At 50.8% G+C, this 20,127-nt stretch overlaps 6 protein-coding genes and 1 non-coding gene across 7 annotated transcripts; 5 read left to right on the forward strand and 2 right to left on the reverse strand.

Annotated features, from left to right (window-relative positions):
- Positions 1-774: 774 nt before the first annotated feature.
- PSV08DRAFT_42356 (uncharacterized protein) lies at positions 775-3,096 on the forward strand. The gene is made up of 6 exons (XM_014227232.2): positions 775-919; positions 982-1,177; positions 1,274-1,483; positions 1,576-1,774; positions 1,842-2,211; positions 2,268-3,096. The coding sequence occupies exons 1-6, from the start codon at positions 814-816 to the stop codon at positions 2,969-2,971; spliced, it is 1,785 nt and encodes a 594-aa protein (XP_014082707.1). The 5' UTR covers positions 775-813; the 3' UTR covers positions 2,972-3,096.
- A 464-nt stretch (positions 3,097-3,560) lies between these two features.
- On the forward strand, positions 3,561-8,037 carry PSV08DRAFT_202625 (uncharacterized protein; the record flags this gene model as incomplete). The annotated part of the gene is made up of 3 exons (XM_014227231.1): positions 3,561-3,641; positions 3,702-3,954; positions 4,011-8,037. The coding sequence occupies 3 exons, from the start codon at positions 3,561-3,563 to the stop codon at positions 7,853-7,855; spliced, it is 4,179 nt and encodes a 1,392-aa protein (XP_014082706.1). The 3' UTR covers positions 7,856-8,037.
- Positions 8,038-8,229: 192 nt separating this feature from the next.
- PSV08DRAFT_362269 (general substrate transporter) lies at positions 8,230-10,101 on the reverse strand (the record flags this gene model as incomplete). Its single annotated transcript, XM_014227230.1, has 6 exons — positions 8,230-8,433; positions 8,500-8,633; positions 8,694-9,111; positions 9,169-9,532; positions 9,583-9,924; positions 9,977-10,101. The coding sequence occupies 6 exons, from the start codon at positions 10,099-10,101 to the stop codon at positions 8,230-8,232; spliced, it is 1,587 nt and encodes a 528-aa protein (XP_014082705.1).
- A 2,027-nt stretch (positions 10,102-12,128) lies between these two features.
- On the forward strand, positions 12,129-12,217 carry PSV08DRAFT_t35. The gene has a single exon. It is a non-coding gene; the product is annotated as a tRNA-Pro (tRNA).
- A 357-nt stretch (positions 12,218-12,574) lies between these two features.
- On the forward strand, positions 12,575-13,820 carry PSV08DRAFT_202630 (ceramidase). The gene is made up of 4 exons (XM_014227229.2): positions 12,575-12,680; positions 12,736-12,748; positions 12,805-12,865; positions 12,934-13,820. The coding sequence occupies exons 1-4, from the start codon at positions 12,610-12,612 to the stop codon at positions 13,662-13,664; spliced, it is 876 nt and encodes a 291-aa protein (XP_014082704.1). The 5' UTR covers positions 12,575-12,609; the 3' UTR covers positions 13,665-13,820.
- Positions 13,821-14,347: 527 nt separating this feature from the next.
- On the forward strand, positions 14,348-17,318 carry PSV08DRAFT_371170 (NADP-dependent oxidoreductase domain-containing protein; the record flags this gene model as incomplete). The annotated part of the gene is made up of 5 exons (XM_014227228.2): positions 14,348-14,399; positions 14,455-15,029; positions 15,080-15,401; positions 15,999-16,478; positions 16,537-17,318. The coding sequence occupies 5 exons, from the start codon at positions 14,348-14,350 to the stop codon at positions 17,316-17,318; spliced, it is 2,211 nt and encodes a 736-aa protein (XP_014082703.2).
- A 311-nt stretch (positions 17,319-17,629) lies between these two features.
- On the reverse strand, positions 17,630-18,604 carry PSV08DRAFT_298323 (uncharacterized protein). Its single transcript, XM_014227226.2, has 5 exons — positions 18,535-18,604; positions 18,418-18,457; positions 18,282-18,359; positions 18,111-18,218; positions 17,630-18,049 (listed from the first exon to the last, which is right to left on the reverse strand). The coding sequence occupies exons 1-5, from the start codon at positions 18,538-18,540 to the stop codon at positions 17,757-17,759; spliced, it is 525 nt and encodes a 174-aa protein (XP_014082701.1). The 5' UTR covers positions 18,541-18,604; the 3' UTR covers positions 17,630-17,756.
- Between the last annotated feature and the right edge of the window lie 1,523 nt (positions 18,605-20,127).

Here is a 20,127-nt window from a genome sequence, read left to right on the forward strand (position 1 = left end):
ATCTCTTGAGGCGTCAAGATGGTTCATGGTTAATTTGTTTTGATTCCTATCGAGGGTTTGAATAAAGGTGGTTGCCGGTACACATGCGCATATGCAACTACACGCATATTAATTGTAAGAGCCTTCAGTATATGTTGTACATAGCTGGCCTGAATAATAGTTTTTCCAAAATTACTAGACACCCGCGTTTATTGTTCTACACCATGTATGTCAGACACGCACTGAACTAATCGAACATCTAGATCCAACACTACACCACAAACCCCACATGATGATCACTTCGCCACACAGGGGAAACCACACATACTTGATCCAGGCCACTAGAACAAGATACGCCTTCCTGAACCGTCCCAGCTGTGGCGTGAAGCGAAGTCTCCCCTCCATGTCTTGCATGTGAAGTGATTGGACCCCGATATTAACCGGGTGAAAAGGAGTACGCCGCCAAGCAACATCTCGCCTTCACCATGTCTCTATCCTAACGGGTTCGGTAGCTGGAGCCTTGTTGCCATCCCCACAAAGGAGATCCTCAGATGCAAACGAGATCCCTGCAGAGCTTTTTACTCGCTCGCTCGTACATGCTCAGCGGCACATGGAGAAAATATCGGGCAGAGAATCTCAACATGGCATTTGAAGGCAATGAAGACATGCAGTTAAGGCGTCCAGCACGCCTGCAGAGCCCATTAACCCGTACTAAACGCGGTAGAATGCACTAGGGCCTTAGACTAAGCATAGTCTGAGCATTCCGCGGGAGATACAAATAAATGTCTGAATCCTCAAAAAAACGGACCTCTAAAGTCCCTTTGCATAGCCAAGATGCCTCGCTTCTCCGTGTTCGCAGCATTGCTAATAGCAATCACCAGTGCGCAAGCCGCAAAATGGATTGGTGAAGTGAAGAAAGTTGGGGGTGTGGAGTACCAATGTAAGCCTCCTTCTCAAGTATTCCATGAGACTAAGAAAGAAAAGTTAATCTTTGCACCACAGGCAAATGCTACTCAGATAACTCCTGCTGGCCCACAAGCACCGACTGGGCCGCTCTCAACAAGACCGTATCCGGCGCCCTGCAAATCACCATCCCTCCAGGCGCACCATGCTACCAATCCTTTGGCAACGAAATCAGCGTCTACAACGCAGCCAAATGCGCCGAGACGAAAGAGAAATGGGGTGATGAACAGTGGCTGTAAGTATTTTACCTTGCCTCCCCCCCCTTCCTCCTTTCCTTCACGGAAAAAAAAAGAGAGAGAACCAACATTCATACTGACTGACATTCCCTTAGAACCGACCACCCCATCGCCGCCCTTTGGCCCCTAAAAACAAACAATACATGCCTCCCGGACAACGCAGCGGCATCAGCAACTTGCACCCGCGGCTTCTACGGCCGCTACGTTATCCTCGCCACAACTAAGCTACACATCAAAGCCGGTGTTGATTTTGCGCGGAAGAGGAATTTGAGATTGATTATTAGGAATACGGGGCATGATTTCATGTAAGTATCACTCCCATATATCCACGTGTGGATACTGTTAGAAGTGTGGGGGGGTTTTTCGTTTTGTTTTGTTTTACTGACGATGAGGACAGGGGACGATCGACAGGGTACGGAGCGCTGATTATCAATACGCATGGGTTCAAGGATGTGGAGTTCATCAAGAAGTACACTGGACCTGGGGATTGGAGTGGCGGTGCGGCGGTTGTGGGTGCGGGGGTGCAAGGGAGGGAGCTGTATCGCAAGTGCTTTGCACAGACGCCCAAGGTGGTTATCGTTGGAGGGGAGTGTCCGGTAAGTTTCTTTTTCCTTCTTCTTTTGTCCGTTTCATTGTTGGTATGTTGTGGCTGACGATGCGAAGACTGTAGGTTGGGCTGGCGGATACGTCCAAGGTGGTGGACATGGTCCTCTTACGGGACTCTACGGTATGGGCGCTGATAATGTGCTCTCGTTCGACGCTATAACTGCTGCTGGCACGTATGTGACTGCCAATGCCAATGAGAATCCCGACCTTTTCTGGGCTCTCAAGGGTGGAGGTCCTAGTACGTTTGCGGTTGTGGTGAGCATCACTGTCAAGACCTTTCCAGAGATACCGACCGCTGCTACGATTCTGAACATCAACTCTACGCACACCAACGACACTGAGCTGTTTGCCAAGGGTGTTCACATTTTTCACAACTTGGCCAATCACTACAGTGATAACCACATGTTTGTGTACTTTGAAATCGGACGTAAGTTTATATTTTGGCAAGTTCTTGGTTCTCCACACTGACTATTGGATATATAGCTGGCCCTGGCCGTCTGCACATTGCCCCTTTTGTCGGTCCCAACATGGATGAAGCACAGCTGGCCAAGGTCCTATCGCCACTATACAAGCAGCTGGATGCAGCCAAGGTTCCCTATGACGCCTATACCAAGGCATTCCCGACTTTCTTTGAAATGTACATAGACATGTTCGAGGATGAGCCGCCGAACCAGCAGTCTATTGTCGGAGGCCGTCTCTTCACGCAAAGCGACATCGACAGCCATGGCGATGCGATTGCTGATGCCCTCATCTACGCAGCGATGCCCGAACCCACCCAGCTGGGCTTCGACGTCGGTCACATTGTCAACCCTGGGCGTGCGTATCCCAAGGTAGACAACGCCATCCATCCAGCCTGGCGCAATGCGAGCAGCTTCGTCATCACCAATGTGATCATGCAGGGCACCGAGTCATGGGATGTCAAGATGGAGCGCGAGCACTTCAACACGCATGTTGTGGGTCAGAAACTGAGAGATGTTTCACCCAACGGAGCCAGCTATGTCAACGAGGGCGATCTCAATGAGCCCAACTGGCAAGAGGCATACTGGGGAACCAACTACCCACGACTGCTGAAGATTCGCCAGAAATGGGATCCCGAAGGCGTCTTCTTCACCGAGACTACGCCTGGCACGGAGAAGTGGAGTGTGCTGGATTATGGGACGAAGCTGTGCAAGAAGGCTGGCAAGTAGGGGCTGTAGATAAACAAGGCTGGTTTACACGAATACACACATGGATATGTGGCGTCTAGGCGAGGCTTCTTTGGGGCATTGCATGGTCGCGCCAAAGCCACGCAGCTGCGGGCGTAGGATCGATGGCGTATGTTGATGTAATGTGATGCAACGTGGGGGTGGTGAGGGAGTGCGACGAGGACGGGAGCGATGACGAAAGAGTCGCGTTCCTCGCTAATCGATACTGGGCTAGCAGCGTCTTCACCTTCACAAGCCAATGGCCCTGGTTCCGACTCCCAATTGCTTGCGACGCCTTGCTGGCCTGGAACTCCCTTGCCCTCGCTCCGCGTCTTTGCTGCCTCTCCATCTCGCATTTCGCCTCTTACCGACTCCCTACGCACCGCCACAGCCCCCGTCAGGCCATCGCCGGCACAACCGTCCAAGGTCTTTGCTCTGCCCATCGCCATTCCAGGCTCCTATTCACGACTCTACGCCCAAGCCACTGTACGACGCCACACCCTCGACCAGACCGCGCGCTTTATAAAAAACCCCAGGGACACATGCCACGCGCACGCCGATTCTCCCCCAAAGCCCCATTAATGTCGATTGAATGCCTCCTGTGTTGAATCCCTTCCTACGGGCCTTCTTCCGTAGTGCACTCCCCAGTCAGTGCCAGCCAGCGCAGCACCACGTACGCGCCCCAGTGTAACATATCCCATATATCCCCAGTCGCTAACACTCCAGCTCCCAGGTCCTTCTGGTCCCGACGACTGAGTCCCTCCTGACCTCGCGCGATAAGGAATCGAACACGTCGTACGCCGACCTCAGCGGTTCCGAAGACTTCCTCGCCAGTCATGTTCTGCGCATCCCAGGCGGCGCGGGACCCAACGGCCACCTCAGGGACACGGGCAGCTTCAGGGAATCGCGGGGCAAGGCAAAGCAGTTCACCACCGCAAACGGCCGCACAGTAATTGTTAAAGATGCCTTCATATACAGCAACAAGGGTTCGTGAGCATGCGTACGGTACGTCATGCATCGTCGCGCGCTGATGACAATGCAGGCTTCAAGACACTCAACCAAGCCCAGCTCCTTAACGATACCATCTTCTACCCAGACTCCTTCGACGCCCAGCCCTGGCTCGTCTACTTCATATCCCGCCCCCTCATCGGCACATACGACCCCAACCCTATAATTCCCGCTACACTGGGACCCAAGTACAATGCAAGAGCTGAGCCACCGGCCGTGGCCAGTTCGTCGGCAAGCGGCGCCGGCTCGTCCATGCCCCGGAAGAAGGAGGTCAGGTCGTTTGGTGATCTCTTAAACCACTTTCCCATGATTGCACGACAGATGCAGCCGGGCCTGGAAAGGATATTCAAAGAGTTTGGCAACGAATTGCAGAAACCGCTGCCAGCAATACCATCGCAAAGGTCGCGGCCATCTTCAATGAGTTCAAAAAGCTCAAAGAGACGTGGGTCGGTATCCTCGGCAGACACGGCACCAATCTCTCTGCACAGCAACATGTCCTATGTCCCCAACGGCTTCGTCTCGAATCTCGAAATCAGCGACGAGGAGGATCAGATGCGCAGATCGCTAGAGACGGCCGTCACGGCAGCCATTGACCTCTTTCAGATGGTGGACAAGCAACAATTATCACTGCTGGGGGCGACAACGGATCTCACCGGACCAATCGTGGAGCGCATGATTGAGCGCTACGTTGCCGAGCAAGTACATCACACGATTCTGTTCCCACGCATACAAACCATACGCCAACTTGAAGACGCCGATCTCGAGCGACGAACCCAGCAAATGATGGATATCGATATATCGCAGGTCGGCATCGACATTGGGCACGGTCGCAAAGGGAAGCAAGAACTTGCCATACGGTTGTCCAGGGCTGTAGACATGTTTAAGAAGATGGGGGTTGCCGGGAGTCCACAGGAAATGCTCGAAATCCTGCTTGCGGTGCAAAAGCACATCACCATGCCAGACGAATCTCAGGAGAAGATGATGACAAACGGAGCACCGTTATCAGAAAAGCAGGATCATCTGCTCACAATTAACGCAGATACATTGGTGTCACTGCTGCTCATTGTAGTCATTCGGGCGCCCGTTCGGCATCTCCAGGCACGGTTATCTTACATGCGGCATTTTATCTTTATTGACGATGTCGAAAGCGGCGAAATGGGCTACGCACTCAGTACTTTTGAAGCGGTGCTCTCATATTTAACAACAGATTCTGGAGGCTTGCGGAGAGCAAGCAGACGGAACCGGGCACTATGGCAGGCAACCAAGACTGGTGATATCGAGACCATCCAAGGGATATTGGAGCCTGATAAATCCTTTCATCCAGAATCAGACAGTTCCACAGATCAGAGCGATACTCCGCCAAGGCATCGTCCAGTTAGATTTGCGGCAAGCCTCTCAGACCTTCAATCCCTAGGGGGAACTACAATGAATGGCGACGACGAACCACGGATACGGCATCAAAGTCCAACTCGTGATGAGAGCATGTACGAAGACGGTCCGCTGGCGCATATTTTCCCCTTTCAGCGGGCTCAGACGCCCCCGCTGCCCAGAAGACCCAAGATGAAGAAGAAGGTATCGATGGATACAAGGAGCATGTCAAGTGGCTCAGCGCGGTCGTACCATTCTCGCACGACGCTTGATTCGCGTGTCAGCGCTATCGAGGGCGATGTTTCGATAGAGAAGCTTACCATGACACAAGGCCCAGACGGCGAGTCGGTCTTGATGATGGCCATTGAGAACGGGCAAGACAGGGCACTGCAATATCTCCTTAGTTTGACCGAGTACTATACACCTCTTCATGTCTTCGAAGATTATAATAATGAAGGTGTCAACCTGCTGAGTGCAGCGATTCAACAAGGCCATGCGAAGACGACAGACACGATTCTCAACTACCTTTTGGAGAACAGCCCGAGTCCTGAAGCATTACGAGACTATCTAGCGAAGCCAGATGCCAAAGGCAGATGTGTAGCGCATTATCTCTTCAACCAACCTCGTCTGATTGATCGTATCGGACACCTACTGCCTTGGCGGCTAAAGGACAAGAACGGCCAGACTCCTGTTTTTGCTCTGTGTAGATCATACGACCATGATGAATATCATGATATGGTTGACAAGGCCCTTCTAGCCGCGACTTACTATCAAAATGACGGACAACCACTGCATCTCGACGAGCATGTTGATAACAAGGGAAACAGTCTCCTGCACATCATCACTGATCCTCAACTAGCCGCCAAGTTGCTATATCGCTGCGACTCGGATGCAAATGCAACCAATGACAGACAGTTCACGCCACTCATGGTAGCCAGCAAGTATGGCAGAACAGACATGGTGCGAGTTCTGTTTCAAGATCCCAGGGTCGACCTGTCGTTCAGAGACGCACGTGGTCTTACGGCTGTGGAGCTTGCTAAAGACGACGACGTTCGTAATCGAATTGATGATCTGGTGTTGTTATCAAATGAGGCTGGGCCTGATGGACGAACCACTACTGTCGTCCGGTCCTTCTTTGTTGAAGACGGGACTGTACGTTTAGTGTTGAAATCTGGAGCACCTAACGACAACAAGTCCATTACTGTTACGACATGTCGTCGTTCATCGCACGACTTTGAGAATCTCGCAAAGTGGCTAGCACAAGAACACCCGGCATCGTGGCTGCCGGTTATAGATACCCTGGCATCGCCATACCTCATCCCTTCAAGACCTTCAAGGTCAATACTGCGCGACATGCAACTCCGACTAGACGCCTTCCTCAAGATTCTCCTAAAACACCCTACTTTTTCAACACACGAGATGGTATGGGAGTTTTTCCTCGTGCCAGACATTGACTCGTCCATGCTTGCAGAACGCTCAGCACGCAAGGCTGAACTGCGCGTTGAACGCCTGCGTGAAGATTACACGCCTATTCTTGATGTGCGAGAAGTTGAGCTTTTTGTTCAGCACATGCGTGAGAACATTCGCGCCCTCCATCACGCATCACGATCAGTTCTCCGCCGCGCCAACAAGGTCCGCTCAGCAGCATCTGACCTTAACGACGCGTCCAAGATCTTCAGCACAGCCATGCACTCCCTCATATTTTTGCCTCCTGCACACCTCAAGGCCTTGGAGCGCTACACCAGTACTCTGAGACAAAGTGAAGCAAGTCCCATGGCAGGCTTCTACTACTCCATGCACGCCATCTCCAGCACCATCGCTGCCATCCTCACTGCACTCTCCCGCCCATCTACAATCATAAATTCCATGTCCAACGCTCAAAAAGCAATCGACAGACACAACCTCTCCGTGCGGCGCTCCGACCGCTGGCCCCTGGGTCTCCTCGACGATGCGCGCAGCAGAGTCCAGCGCGACGCCCAAGTCAAAATGGACAAGAGCAAAATCGAGCTCGAAGATCTCGGCAGAGAACTGCGATATACTCAGCAAGTCGTGGCCCAAGAACTAGCTAGTTGGCAAGAAAACAGGGTCGAGACGGGACGGAGGGCACTCAAGGAGCTTGCGAGGAAAATGTGTGTTGCTGAGCGCGCGAGGCTGGATAGCATGAAGCGTGCTGTAAGGGAGTTGGGGATTGGTCTAGATAAGCAGCAGGTGAAGCCGGGGTCTTTTGGCAAGCACGCCGCGGTGAGCAACGGAGTACCTGTCGCGGCCGCTATGGGTAATGGCCATGCTGGACCTGCAGGGCACGTCAAAAGGACCGAGGCTGCCGTTCCACAACACCTTCATCTCAACGGAGGTTTGACAGACAAACACGTCAATGATGGCCCCGGCTCTGTGGAGCATCCAGAGGAAGAAGGCGTCGTCTTGTCGAATGGAGAGTCTGCGGCTGAAGATGCACCGCTTGCAGATGAGGTTGCGCTTGAGCAGGGTGTCAAGGCGATGGATTTGGCTTAGCTAGATGAAGAACTAGCAACCCAGGGGGGGGGGTTGGTTTACGTCCCTTTTTTACCTTTTTTTCCTCTTTCACTTCTTTATATTGGGGGATTTTTGGTAGACTATATAATTAGGGGGTTCGAACTATATGCAATTAGTAGTTTTACTCCTTTTTATTTGAATAAACCCTCGTTTTTTTGGTCTTCCTTACTTCGCTTGTATCTTGTTGCTTGTTTATCCTGCGGTGGTAGAAGCACGTTGAGTTTGGGTATGGCCAAAAAGAAGCATATTTTAGATTTGGGGATAAACATTGTTTGCAATCATTATGCCCTTCTTCTTACTTTTCTTTATGTTCCTTTTGCTCACATATGCAAATCCTACAGTGACATCCCCGCTCAAACTGTCTCTGTCTTCGCCGTCTCCCCCTTCTCTTTCTTCGCCAACATCTCGATTCTTGCCTGCGCCTCTTGTTTGGCCTGAGCCGCAGCCACATTCTCTGTATTCTGACCAATATGCTCACTTCCCTTTTTGGTTTGCCATGCGTGTGGACCGTCTTTGCTGAAAAGGACTTCGATTTCTTCGAGGGTTTTGCCGCAGGTCTGTTTGGGGGAAAAAAAAGAAGGTTAGTTGAATTTTGTTCCGTGATGAGGAGAGTGTAAACGTACCTCTGGGTATGTGAAGAAGAATTGGGTTGCGGCGAGAAGACATAGGACGCCGAAGACGATGAAGAGACCCCATTTTATGTTGAGGAACGCAGGGGGAATGAAGAGACCGATTGCAAAGTTGAAGAGCCAGTTACCTAGAAAATTTGTTAGCGTTTTCTTTCTTTCTCTGGGAGTTGTTGGCGTTCTTGTCTTACCAGTCGCAGCAATGCCCATACCCCACGCGCGAGTCTCAAGCGACCACACTTCCGCGGCGTACACCCAGCAGATGGGCGCGAGAGTAAGAGCGTAGATAATGATCAGAAGGTATGAAAACGCAATGACGGTATTGGCGGGCGAGCCAGTGACTTTCATGACGACGTTGCGGTCGCCTCCAACTCCCTCGGGAATGTATTCGTAGTTTGCGCCAAGGACGCCGCCGACGACGAAATGGCAGATGCCCATTGTAATTGCTCCCCAAACGAGGAGTGTGCGGCGGCCGAACTTGTCAACAAAGAAGAACATGATGGAGGAGAAGATGATGAAGAGCGCATATTGCACGCCTGACGAAATAAGCTTGATATTGCCTTCGAGACCAGCCATTGCGAAGATATAAACGACGTAGTATGTCATGACCTATTGCTCTCGTCAGTCTCTGAAGTGAATAATCAGTCGGGGGGGAGTTCGAGGTACATTTGCTCCAGACAACTGCTGCCACGCCTGCACGGAAAAGCCAGCAAGAGTCCTCTTCCACATGCCGTTGTAGACAAATTTCTTCCATCCCGGCGGTGCTTGACGCTCGGCAATAAGAACAGTCATGATTTCCTCGTACTCAGCAACGACATATGGATCTTCGATATTGCCATTGGCCTGGATGGATGCAAGGACCTGGATTGCTTCCTCTGTGCGATCGACTTTGGCGAGCCATCGAGGAGATTCTGGTAGGAAAGGCAGGCCAATCATGAACATTACGCAAGGTACAAATTGGATGCCCCAAGCGGTACGGAAAGACGCTGTTTCTCCGGGAATGAATGTACAACCGTAACCGATGAAGTACCTACATAGAGTCAGTTTAGTCATCTTTTTGTATATTTTCTTATTACTGACATGAGAAGAATTCCCCACTCAATTGCGAGTTGCTGAATGATGATGATTGCACCACGCTGTGAGTGCTTGGAGATTTCGGCAAGATACACGGGTACCTGTGAGGAAGTGATGCCAACCGTTACTCCGTTCAGGACTCGACCAGCTATCAACATTCCTCGTCCTGTTACAGCGACTTGCAAAGCAGTACCAGCGAGCCACCAGAGACAGGCGAATAGGAGAGCATCGCGACGACCGAATTTATCAGAAACCGGGCCTGCCATGATCGAGCCGACAATAGAGCCTGCAGCAAGAGCAGCACCGATGGCGCCCTGAACGACTCCAGATGGGTTGTCGAAGTAGTCACTGGTGGATGTTAGATCAAGTTGAAAGCATCGTCTTTTAGGAATTGACGCACATGTATTGATCGGTTGGAATAATAGCACTCATCGAAGAGATATCGAAACCAAACAGCATACCACCCATGGTGGCAATGATTGCCAAAAAGTAGACATTGTAGATCTTTGGGACCTTCGAAAACATTTCGACGGCTGGGTGGAAGCTCCCAAGGGCTTCAATTGACGTAGTCGTTTGACCTGCCGCTCCACATCCGCGCGGGGAGGAGAGCTCAATTATAAAGAGAACCAACGTAGTCGGTACTCAAAACCGGTATGCTGGACATGGTCGCTAAAGCAAATGCAATGCATTCCTGTCAAAACGCCAGACTCCACCGATCCAACCAGTTGGAACGACTCGTGAGCTGGTTAAATTGGTTAAAATGCCATACTTCCTACGTAAGCACAGCGGGAACGTGCCGACCAAGCGTGGCCGTTTGTTTGCGCATCGGAGAGCAATCGAAGAATCAAGGCAAGGCCTTCTCCGATTGGCGTTGATTGGCGGGAAAACTGCTCTGGGGGACTCGGGGTTGGCTGGAGGTGGAGAACGGGATGGCGCCTAGCATTTGCGGAGATCGCCTCAGCCGCGTCGTGCATGTGGGTGCGTAAGTGGCGCCGTCTTTATTTGGGCTGCCTGTCATTTTTCTTGAAATTGACATGATTCGATCGCACGTTGCAACCTCTGGTTGCTTTCCTCGGGGCAACGCAGCATGTGACCGTGAAGCGTGGGCGTCTTGCCATATGTGTTATTGTATCCGTCATTTGTCGAGGGATTGAGTGGGGATGTGCGTTACAGAGCCTGGTGGGAATCCGATGCACACAACCCCAAGAGTGGAATCGTGATCATCCATTTGCTTGGCAATCTCCGCCCCTACCGCCTGATATTTGCTCTCGCTGAATCGCATTTGCATTTTTGTGGCCAACGAAAAGCGCACCGGTTAATAATGAGTAGATTTTTACAAGACAACTGAGGCCTGGGGCTGGTAAGCTGTTTCGAGAGCAATGTTGCATCCACATCTGGTCTTTCAAAGCTCAGGCCTGCCTGCGCAATATCGTCATAGCAGGCCAGAGAAAACTCGGCATGCATCGAGCGTGTCAGGGCGCAGTTTCTTGGCACCTTGGAACAATATTGCCGCGGCATATCGTAGAGCCATTTTTCGAGCTCATTGACTTTGCCAAACAAAGTAAATGCTCCTTGTCCTTCGTGTTGGTGACGCATGAGACCATGTTGTGTTAGGCCATTTCATGAGCTTATTCATCTTCTCCAGAATATGTACAATCCAAACTGTGAACTTCAGCACTGTCAGAGGTAGATTGTGATGTTGACAGAAGCATCCATGCCGTGTTTCCTGATTATCGAAGCTGATCTTAGCCTGTTCCTATGTATGCTACTATTCACAGACATCTACAAAATCCTTTGTTCCAAGACTTAAAGTGGGCTGATACTGCAAGCTATCAAAAAGAGATATGTTGCCTAGTTGAGATTGACAGTTCCATAGGTTCAAAATCTTCATTCAGATCTTAATCTTAAAAGTAAGGGGATCACCGCTACACCTGACTATCTGTTGCTTGATATAAAAGTGGAGGAGAGGTATATCAATTAAAGTTTATATGTCCTATATGCTCTTGGTTTGCCAGCATTACAATGAGGCCGTTGAATAAGACTTCGATTTTGCTCGACTCTCTTTTGAGACATCATTCTCATTCACACAAGCCCGAAAGAAGGTACCGATTATCAATTAATTCAGACAGGGGTTTTCCATAGTCCTAGAGCAAAATAAGGTCCAAGACCTTTTATATCAGTAAAACACGCCCAATGCCTAGCACTCAAGCAATATGTGTGTTATTCTTATCATCTGAACTGCTTGGCCTTCTTCCGTTTGCTTTGATCGTTTGTATATACCTACAGCCTCAAGCATTGCACTGCCTTGACCTGTAGCACTAGATGACTCGTCAATGTTCTGTCTGCCCCACTGTCTAATCTGCCAGAGAATCGTGACTTCAGCCAACAAGCCCCGCTCACCAAACTTTGTCAAGTGTCAGCCCCACCTTCTCGCCTGGATACGAGGTCCTACAGGGGGTGTCCAGATGCTTCCCTTTCTCCAAGCTCTGCCATGCTGCTCATTGAATGTACTATATATTTGTCAGTTTTGGTCATTCTTCCATCAAATAATTGGTCTTATGGTCTAGTGGTATGATTCTCGCTTAGGGATTTCCCGAGCATTGCTTGCGAGAGGCCCCGCGTTCGAGTCGCGGTAAGACCCCTTTTTTTGCCATTCTGTTATACAGCAGATGCAGTGTTTTTGCCCTTATCAATTGTCACTCCGTTTCTTTTGCTAGGCTGAGCGGATTGTAATCGTATACCTTGTTTTGTCTCGTAGGAAACCGACTTTTAGATGACACCAGAATTACCCTAAGCTAACAATTGGCCGCACTCTGGGTTCAAAATTATCTTGTTTGCTCAAGTTAGGAAGCGAGTATCCGTGCTGTTGCGCCTTCTGACTTGCTCCCATATGCTCCGTGGTATCCCGCTATTGGGCTGGTCATAGCTTGCGGCTACGAGCTCCACGTAGTAAAACTACTGCAAACCCTCACAGCCAGACAGCATCAAAGACTCTCTTCCTGCCATCCACACCGAAACTCAGCAAAAGTCAGCATGCAATTGCGATGGGACTACCCGTTGGAGCCCGCAGTAGGAGCTTGGGGCCCAACCACGTCAAATCACAAGTAAGTCTTGTTATGGTACCTGCATGGCAGCTTGGGCTTGGCTAACTTAATATAGTTTCTGTGAAGAGGTATTTCATGCCTTTCCCGTAGTGGTTATCCGGGAATGATAACTCATGATGACAAGGACTATATCATCACCCCGTACATTGGTGAATTCATCAACACTCTTACAAACATCAGCTATGGTCCGTGCACCCCAACCACTTGCAGTCCAACACGACAAAAAGGGAAAGCTTACATTTTGGAAAAACAGTAATCTACGGAATCCACGGTCTACGTCGTGTAGCTCCCAAATCCGAAGGTGGCCTCATCTCGACACTCGCTTTCCCTTACTGGGGACTCATCGGCGTGGGCGTCCTCTCCGCCTGGTTCCACGCCACCCTCAAGTACCACTCGCAAATGGGCGACGACCTGTCCATGTTCCTCGCTGTGGGTGCCGTACTACACCAGTTACTGTGTTTTGATGCCACGCGCGCCCAGCGCCAAAAGTACACGCTCTATATCCTGGGCAGCCTGATCCCCATCTCCATCTACCACGTGTGGGCCGACGAGATTATCATGCACGAAATCGCTTTTGCAGCCATGATTTTCCTTGTCTCGAGACACACGCGCGCGCTCATCAAGAAGCAGATTACTAACGAGGCAGCACGCAAGAAGCTTGGGAGCATGGCTACATTCGGTATCTCTACGGGGCTATTTGGGTACTTTCTTTGGAACATCGATTTTCATGCTTGTGGGTATGTTACGCAGTTCAAGCATTGGATTGGACTTCCTTGGGGCTTCTTGTTCGAGCTGCATGGCTGGTGGCATATTTTTACAGCAATTGCGGCGTATGTCGGTATGGCACTCACGGAGTATCTGGTCACCATTGAAGAGGGGAAGAGAGGACACGCGCAGGAGGGATTTGTCTGGCCGGTTAGGGCTGTGTTGAGGGATATAGATACGATCGAGAGGAAGGGAGTTGAAGGGAAGAAGGGTATGTAAGCAAGCGACCTTTTGTGCCAGTATGGAGATGGGTGTGATAACGAAGTGGAGAGACTAAGGTAAATCCGCAGAGGGCCGGATGTTTTCATTTCTAACTTGAAATAAAACCATAGAGGTAGAACGGAATTCCATGGGTAAAATCATTATGTTGAAGAATGTTTACTTTGCTCATGACCTAATTCATCCCGCATCCACAGAGTATTATTCATTTGATTTTCAAAGTAGTTACTGGTGGTCGTACATCTTCATGCCGTTCAGCGATCCCGAAACTCCGCCACAAACGTCACGACATCCCGCAATCTAAGTGCTTCCTTACGACACAATAATTAATCATACAGCAAACCGGACATATGCCTAAAGCCATTGCACATGTTGTCCCGCCACTTTCCGCGAAGCCAATCATCGCGGAGTTAAGCACTCTGAAAACCCCGTTCGGGGCCAGGTACGTCCAAGAAGCGTCATTGATGGCGGTATCTAAGCAAATATCTTCGGACCCGAGAAAAGCTTCAATAAGGATATAAAAAGGACTGGATGTCAGTCTAGAATGGAGAAGCACATCAACAGGCCCTTCTAGAGACACTAGCGAGCAACGGTTCAATTACGGTGATATCATTGACTAGTATCTATTACCCCGCCTCATTTTTGTTCAAGATCCTCTCACGACATCGTCGATAAACTTCGATATGCCTCAGCTTGTAGGAAAGACAGTAGGGCCAATTGGCTATGGGCTCATGGGTATGTTTTACGATTCATCTATTTTGCAAAGGCTAAGAGAAAACTAACAATTCAGGCCTCACATGGCGCCAAGACCCACCATCGCAAGAGCAGAGCTTTGAAGCTATGCGCACCGCGCTGTCGCTTGGAGCGAACAATTGGAATGGCGGAGAGCTTTACGGCACACCAGAACGTAACTCTCTGCATCTTCTCAACGAGTATTTCACAAAGTATCCCGAGGACGCGGAAAAGGTTGTTTTGTCTATCAAGGGTGGTCTCAAGAAGGGCTCATTCACGCCAGATGGCAGTCGAGAAAATGTTAGACGCAGCATTGATGAGTGTCTGAGGGTATTGGACGGCAAGAAGAGTCTTGATCTATTTGAGTGTGCTAGGGTGGATCCCAACACACCAATCCAAGATACCGTCAGTTACATCGCCGAGTATGTCAAGGAGGGCAAGCTGGGCGGCATCAGTCTGTCAGAAGTTGGCGCGCAGTCAATCCGAAAAGCGCACAGTGTGCACCCCATCTCTGCAGTCGAGGTCGAGTTCTCGTTATGGTCAACCGAAATTCTCGAGAACGGTGTCGCGGCCACATGCGCAGAGCTTGGCATTCCCATCATCGCATACTCACCTCTTGGACGCGGATTGCTCGTAAGTACATCACTCTCAACTGTAGAAGCTGGACGCTGATTAGTTCCCAGACGGGCAAGTACAAGAAGCACAGCGATATTGAGCCTGGCTCCATGCTGCATCACATGCCTAGGTTCCAGCCTGAGGTGTTCGATGAGAACATCAAGCTCCTCCACGCTGTCGAGGATCTAGCCAAATCAAAGGGTGCTACTCCGGCTCAAATTGCTATCGGGTGGGTGCTCGCGCACAGCGGAGCCAAGGGCATGCCTACTATCATCCCCATCCCGGGTGCTACGACATCGCAGAGAATCGAGGAAAACTTGAAGCCGGCGAAGCTCAACGATGAGGATATGAAGGCACTGGATGAGATTCTAAAGAAGATCCCAGTGATTGGTGGACGGTACAATGAGGCTCAGGCTGCACTGCTATTTGCATAGATGATTGGTTGCCTAGTTAGAGCGACTTGTCAGTACTTTAACTATAATGTATAACAGGCTTTGATTCATGTGAATATGAAGTCAGATATATGTGTAGTGTATGAGCTAATCCGCATTTGAGCTACTGTAAGGCAGCTCTTTGGAATTGCAGAACTCTGGGATAGATCATCATGGAAGATGAGGTGAAAGAGAGTGAAGTATACTTACATATGATATGATGCGCAACTGTAGCGCAGCACCCTTTATCAAGAGAGAATGGCGAAAATAGGAGCTTCTCTGTAAAGCGACAAGAGCCTGTCTGACATGTTGTTGGTGTTGCGAGGCGGAGAGTTGGGAGTGTGCAAGATGGGCTGCGCAGAAAAGTGCGCCGTTCGCTCAACGCCTGGCCCCTGCACATGCGCTAGACGTCGAGCGCGCCGGGAGGCGCAACACGCTCCCTTGGGCTAACGCGCAGTCGACATTCACTCTCACCTTCACCTTCACCGTCGCCTTGACCGTCACCACCGACAAGTTGACCTCGCCGTCATGACAGAATCACCTTCAGACCTATCAGAATATGGGAGCGATGATTTCCCCGAGGATGTAAAAAGAAGCCGTCCACGCAGCTATGAAGCCACGCCTGACCATGACCAGCGCCCCAACAAGCGACCACGCCTGAACGTCCGCGCGCCCTCGTCGCCGCCAGCTCCCATCAACACGATGCCGCCAGATCTAGACGAAGAGCTGTCCGAAGACACTGATGGCTCGGTGCCAGCCTCACCCCATCACCACCCGGGCATGTCGCAAGACGACGACTACGGCCAGGAGCAAGTCACCGTCTGCAAGTGGGACGGATGCACAGCCGGCGATCTTCACAACATGGACAAGTTGGTCGAGCATCTCCACGATGACCACATTGGAACTCGGCAGAAGAAGTACAGCTGCGAGTGGAGCGATTGCACTCGAAAGGGCATCCCCCATGCGAGCGGCTACGCACTGCGAGCACATATGCGCTCCCACACGCGCGAGAAGCCATTCTATTGCACGCTTCCAGGTACAAACCTCCGCATTCTGCCCCGACGCTCGAGATATATGCTAAAATACACTGTCAGAATGCGACCGCTCCTTCACCCGGTCCGACGCGCTGGCCAAACACATGCGCACTGTGCACGAGACCGAAGCCCTACGACCCTCCGACCCCGTACCCAAGCATCATTCGTCTAACCCCACCAACAACAAGCAGCGCCTGAAGCTCGTCCTCAACAATGAAGGCAAGAAGCTGCCACACGACAAGGCCTCGACCCCCGGATCCCCATCGCATCCGCCTAATAGCGCAACAGCCGCGGCCGCTGCTGCAACCACATCCGAAACCGACTATTCCCATAACAATGTCATCTACCTACAAGACCTCGCCAGCCCATCTGCTCCAACACTAGTGCAGTTCCCACCAGACATCGAATTCACCCCCGAAGAGCTGCGCAAGCCAGCAAACGAGCTATTCCAGCTACTACGCAGACAACTGCAGTGGGCAACAAAGGAGGGAGAGCAGTTGCGTGCCGAAGCCGAGGAGCTGGAACGGGTACGCCGCGAGGAATGGCAAGCCAAGGAGCTTTTGCTCGAGAACTTCATGGAGGCACAGGCAGCAACGGAGCGACGGAGACGGGCTGAAGAAGGCATGCCAGAAGACATGGAGGGTTGGCAGGCGGTCGAGAAGGATGTTGCTCCCTCAAAGGCTCTGCCTATCGCACCCAAAGACGGGAAACTTCCCTGGTGGCGCCGGGAGGGTGCTCAGACTCATCGGCCTGAAGTCAAGAAGGAGGAGCAACAGCAACCGCCTAAGCCAGCAGATGCTGGGCAACAAGAGAGTCTCCAGCCACCGGTTCCTGCGGCTTAGTATGTTTGACGACTCTGGTCATGATTGACCTGGTGGAGCACGTCCTGTCTGCACTTTGCGGGCTTATCAGCGACCAAATGTAAACAGAGGAACTTGTCCTCCAATGTATCTTTCTTCTTCTCGTTTCTATTGGTTTTCTTGTTTTTAGACAAGTTCAGTGTAACATTATGGGACGGGCACAGGGTGCATAAGGTCGGGGTGAGGTGTTTGATTCAGAAGATACCAATCAATTCCATGCTTTCAAACTAGTATACAATGTCGCTTCTTTCAAAATGTGACTTTCCAGTGTGTGTAGTGTCATTTTCCGCATGTGCATTTCCAGCTCCATGCTGACGAGGCACCTATTCCATGTTCATGGTTACGCAGGCATTGCAAGTGCGTGATTCGCGCCCGCTATCCGCTCCAGAGACTTTTCATAGACCATTTAGCACTAAGCATTTACCTAGCCTTCCTCTTGTCTGCCTCAGCATTCTTGAACGGGAATCCACTCGTCCTCTTATCCGCACCAGTCTTCCTGCTGATCCTGCCGTTGCTACTGGCGAACAAGATGCACCATAGCGCGATTGTGGCCAAGAAACCAGAACCAAGTGTACCCAGACTGAATGACATGACTCCAGTCTTGGTCCACATGGCGTATCCATAGAATGCATAAGCGGCGTGGAACATGGCGGTTATGCTGAGGGTCGGCAGCGCGTATGGTGCTTTTGGATCTTCCGCTTGGGTTGTTGCTCCTGTAACAAGTCAGATGAGGTTCATCCAGTAGTCGAAAATGATGGCTGGAGGAAGATGTACCTTCTGTAAGACGACTAGATAATGGAACAGAGCCTGTGAGTAGCACAGTAAGAATTCCCAGCGCTATCAGCGTGAGGCCTAGCGAGCGGCTGAAGTAGACTTCGAGAGCTATTTCGTGTTGTTAGGGAATTTGTTCTTCCTAAAGTACAAGCGAACTGAGGGGTCACATACTCGTCGCTTCGCGAACCTCTGGCGACAGTAATGCTACGATCATTGTGGGGGAGGTGATGAGAGGCACGGATTGCGTCACTGTTTTTTCGCATTAGCAAACTTGTCGTCGCCCCAAAAGACGCGGGAAAGGACATACTGAGCCATGCGGCAGTGCCGTAGGAGTAGAAGTAATAGACCTGTTCATCCTCGTCAGCTTTTGCCTGTTTGGTCGAATATCCGTTCAGCACATGCTGTAGCTTATAACGGTACATACATCCATGATGATTGAGGTGTTGTGAAAACAATTAAGCCTGGTAGTTTATGCTGGGTTTCTGTGAAGATATGGGAGAGGAACCGTGAGATAGTTCAGTTGTTATAGGGAAGAAGAAGGGTTGACGAGGGTTGTGAAGATGAAATGTGCCTGGCGGGATCTGCGCCAGCATCCGCGACCAAGTACGTCATTGTTGCGCTAGGTTGGAGCCCGCGGCAAGACAAGGCCGACCAACCCACAAGTGGGTCACTCTGTGAGACGCGCATTTCCGGTTCGCTATGGCCCAAAGATGGTTCTGTCTATGTAAGATCAGATGCGTCTGGGCAATGAGATAGTCGATGAGCTGGTGTTTGCGCCACGCTTGATGCGCCTGGACGCTCCGTGGCTGTGTACTTGGGGAACTCTCGTGTTCGCCCCGTTGTGACGTCTTCCACGCTTCTCCCACATCCCCTTCACTCATGCATGTGTATACGTATGCATATGTATGTAAGATACGACTTGGTTGCTCTATGACGTGATTTTCTCCAATTCTCAGCAGCATCGCATAACCTTCGTTCAAAAAACATGTGATTGTGCCGCCATTCTGGACGTGACTTGTCTGACACCTCAGTTGCAGCAACAGCCGATAATCAGCCAACATACCCAGAGAGGAAGCCTACGGCTATAAACCATCGATCACGGCAAACGGCTGTCAGATCCCTAGCCTTGGTACACCATTCCGCTTTCGTGTCTCGCGTCTTTATTGGCATGCGCCTTCATGCCTGCTACTACCAGAAAAGGAACAGAAACAGCAAAAGTGTCGATATCTGCGCATCCCGCTACCCGGCAGCCGCCTACCAACCAGACAACTGGATACGCGAAAGACTGGGACCTAAAACTGCAAAGGTTGCATTGAACCCTCGGCCCAGTGGTAGCGAGAGCACTACGAGGCCCGAGATAGCAAAAGAAAACATGAGGTATCTCTGTGAGAGAGCGAGAAAGCGCTTTGGTACAAGAAGGTCGTCGAACATCTAGCCATATTCCGCCAGCAGCCACAGACATTCACAGACCTGGATACAAAGCAGCACTTATAAGCCCATTTGCAAACAAACAAAAAGGGGAAATTAATATCCCCTTTTATACTGTGGCTTGAGGCTAGCTCCGCATTCAAACCTGACCCGTCCATATCCAAGTTGCGGTTCAAACTCCGCATATCGAGGACCCCCCCCCCCCCTCACCCTTCTTCGTAAACATGTTTCAAATACCAGAACAGGAAATCCAGCAGATCCGTCGATAGTAGACAGCGGAAAGGAGAATAAATCGTGCACTAGTACAACCATACCGAGTCATGGTCGGCTATTCTAACTTGGAGAAACTGATGCATTTCAACTCATCTATCCAGATGCCACGATGCACATTAAACATTGCTTGTCAGACCCGACCCAAAGATTCAGTGTCAAAGGCAGCCAAGACTTGTTTTATAGGTCTGTCATACGTGGGTTCAATGGGAACTGGATTTTGCTTGTGTGTCAGTGCACTCACGTTACTTTTGGTGACCCATATCATCGGTACGAGGAACGTCACGGCGCCAGAATGCGGTATCTGCGCATACCGCAA

The sequence above is a fragment of the Bipolaris maydis genome (assembly GCF_028858645.1).
Source record: "Bipolaris maydis strain C4 unplaced genomic scaffold PSV08scaffold_7, whole genome shotgun sequence".
Lineage (NCBI taxonomy): Eukaryota > Fungi > Ascomycota > Dothideomycetes > Pleosporales > Pleosporaceae > Bipolaris > Bipolaris maydis.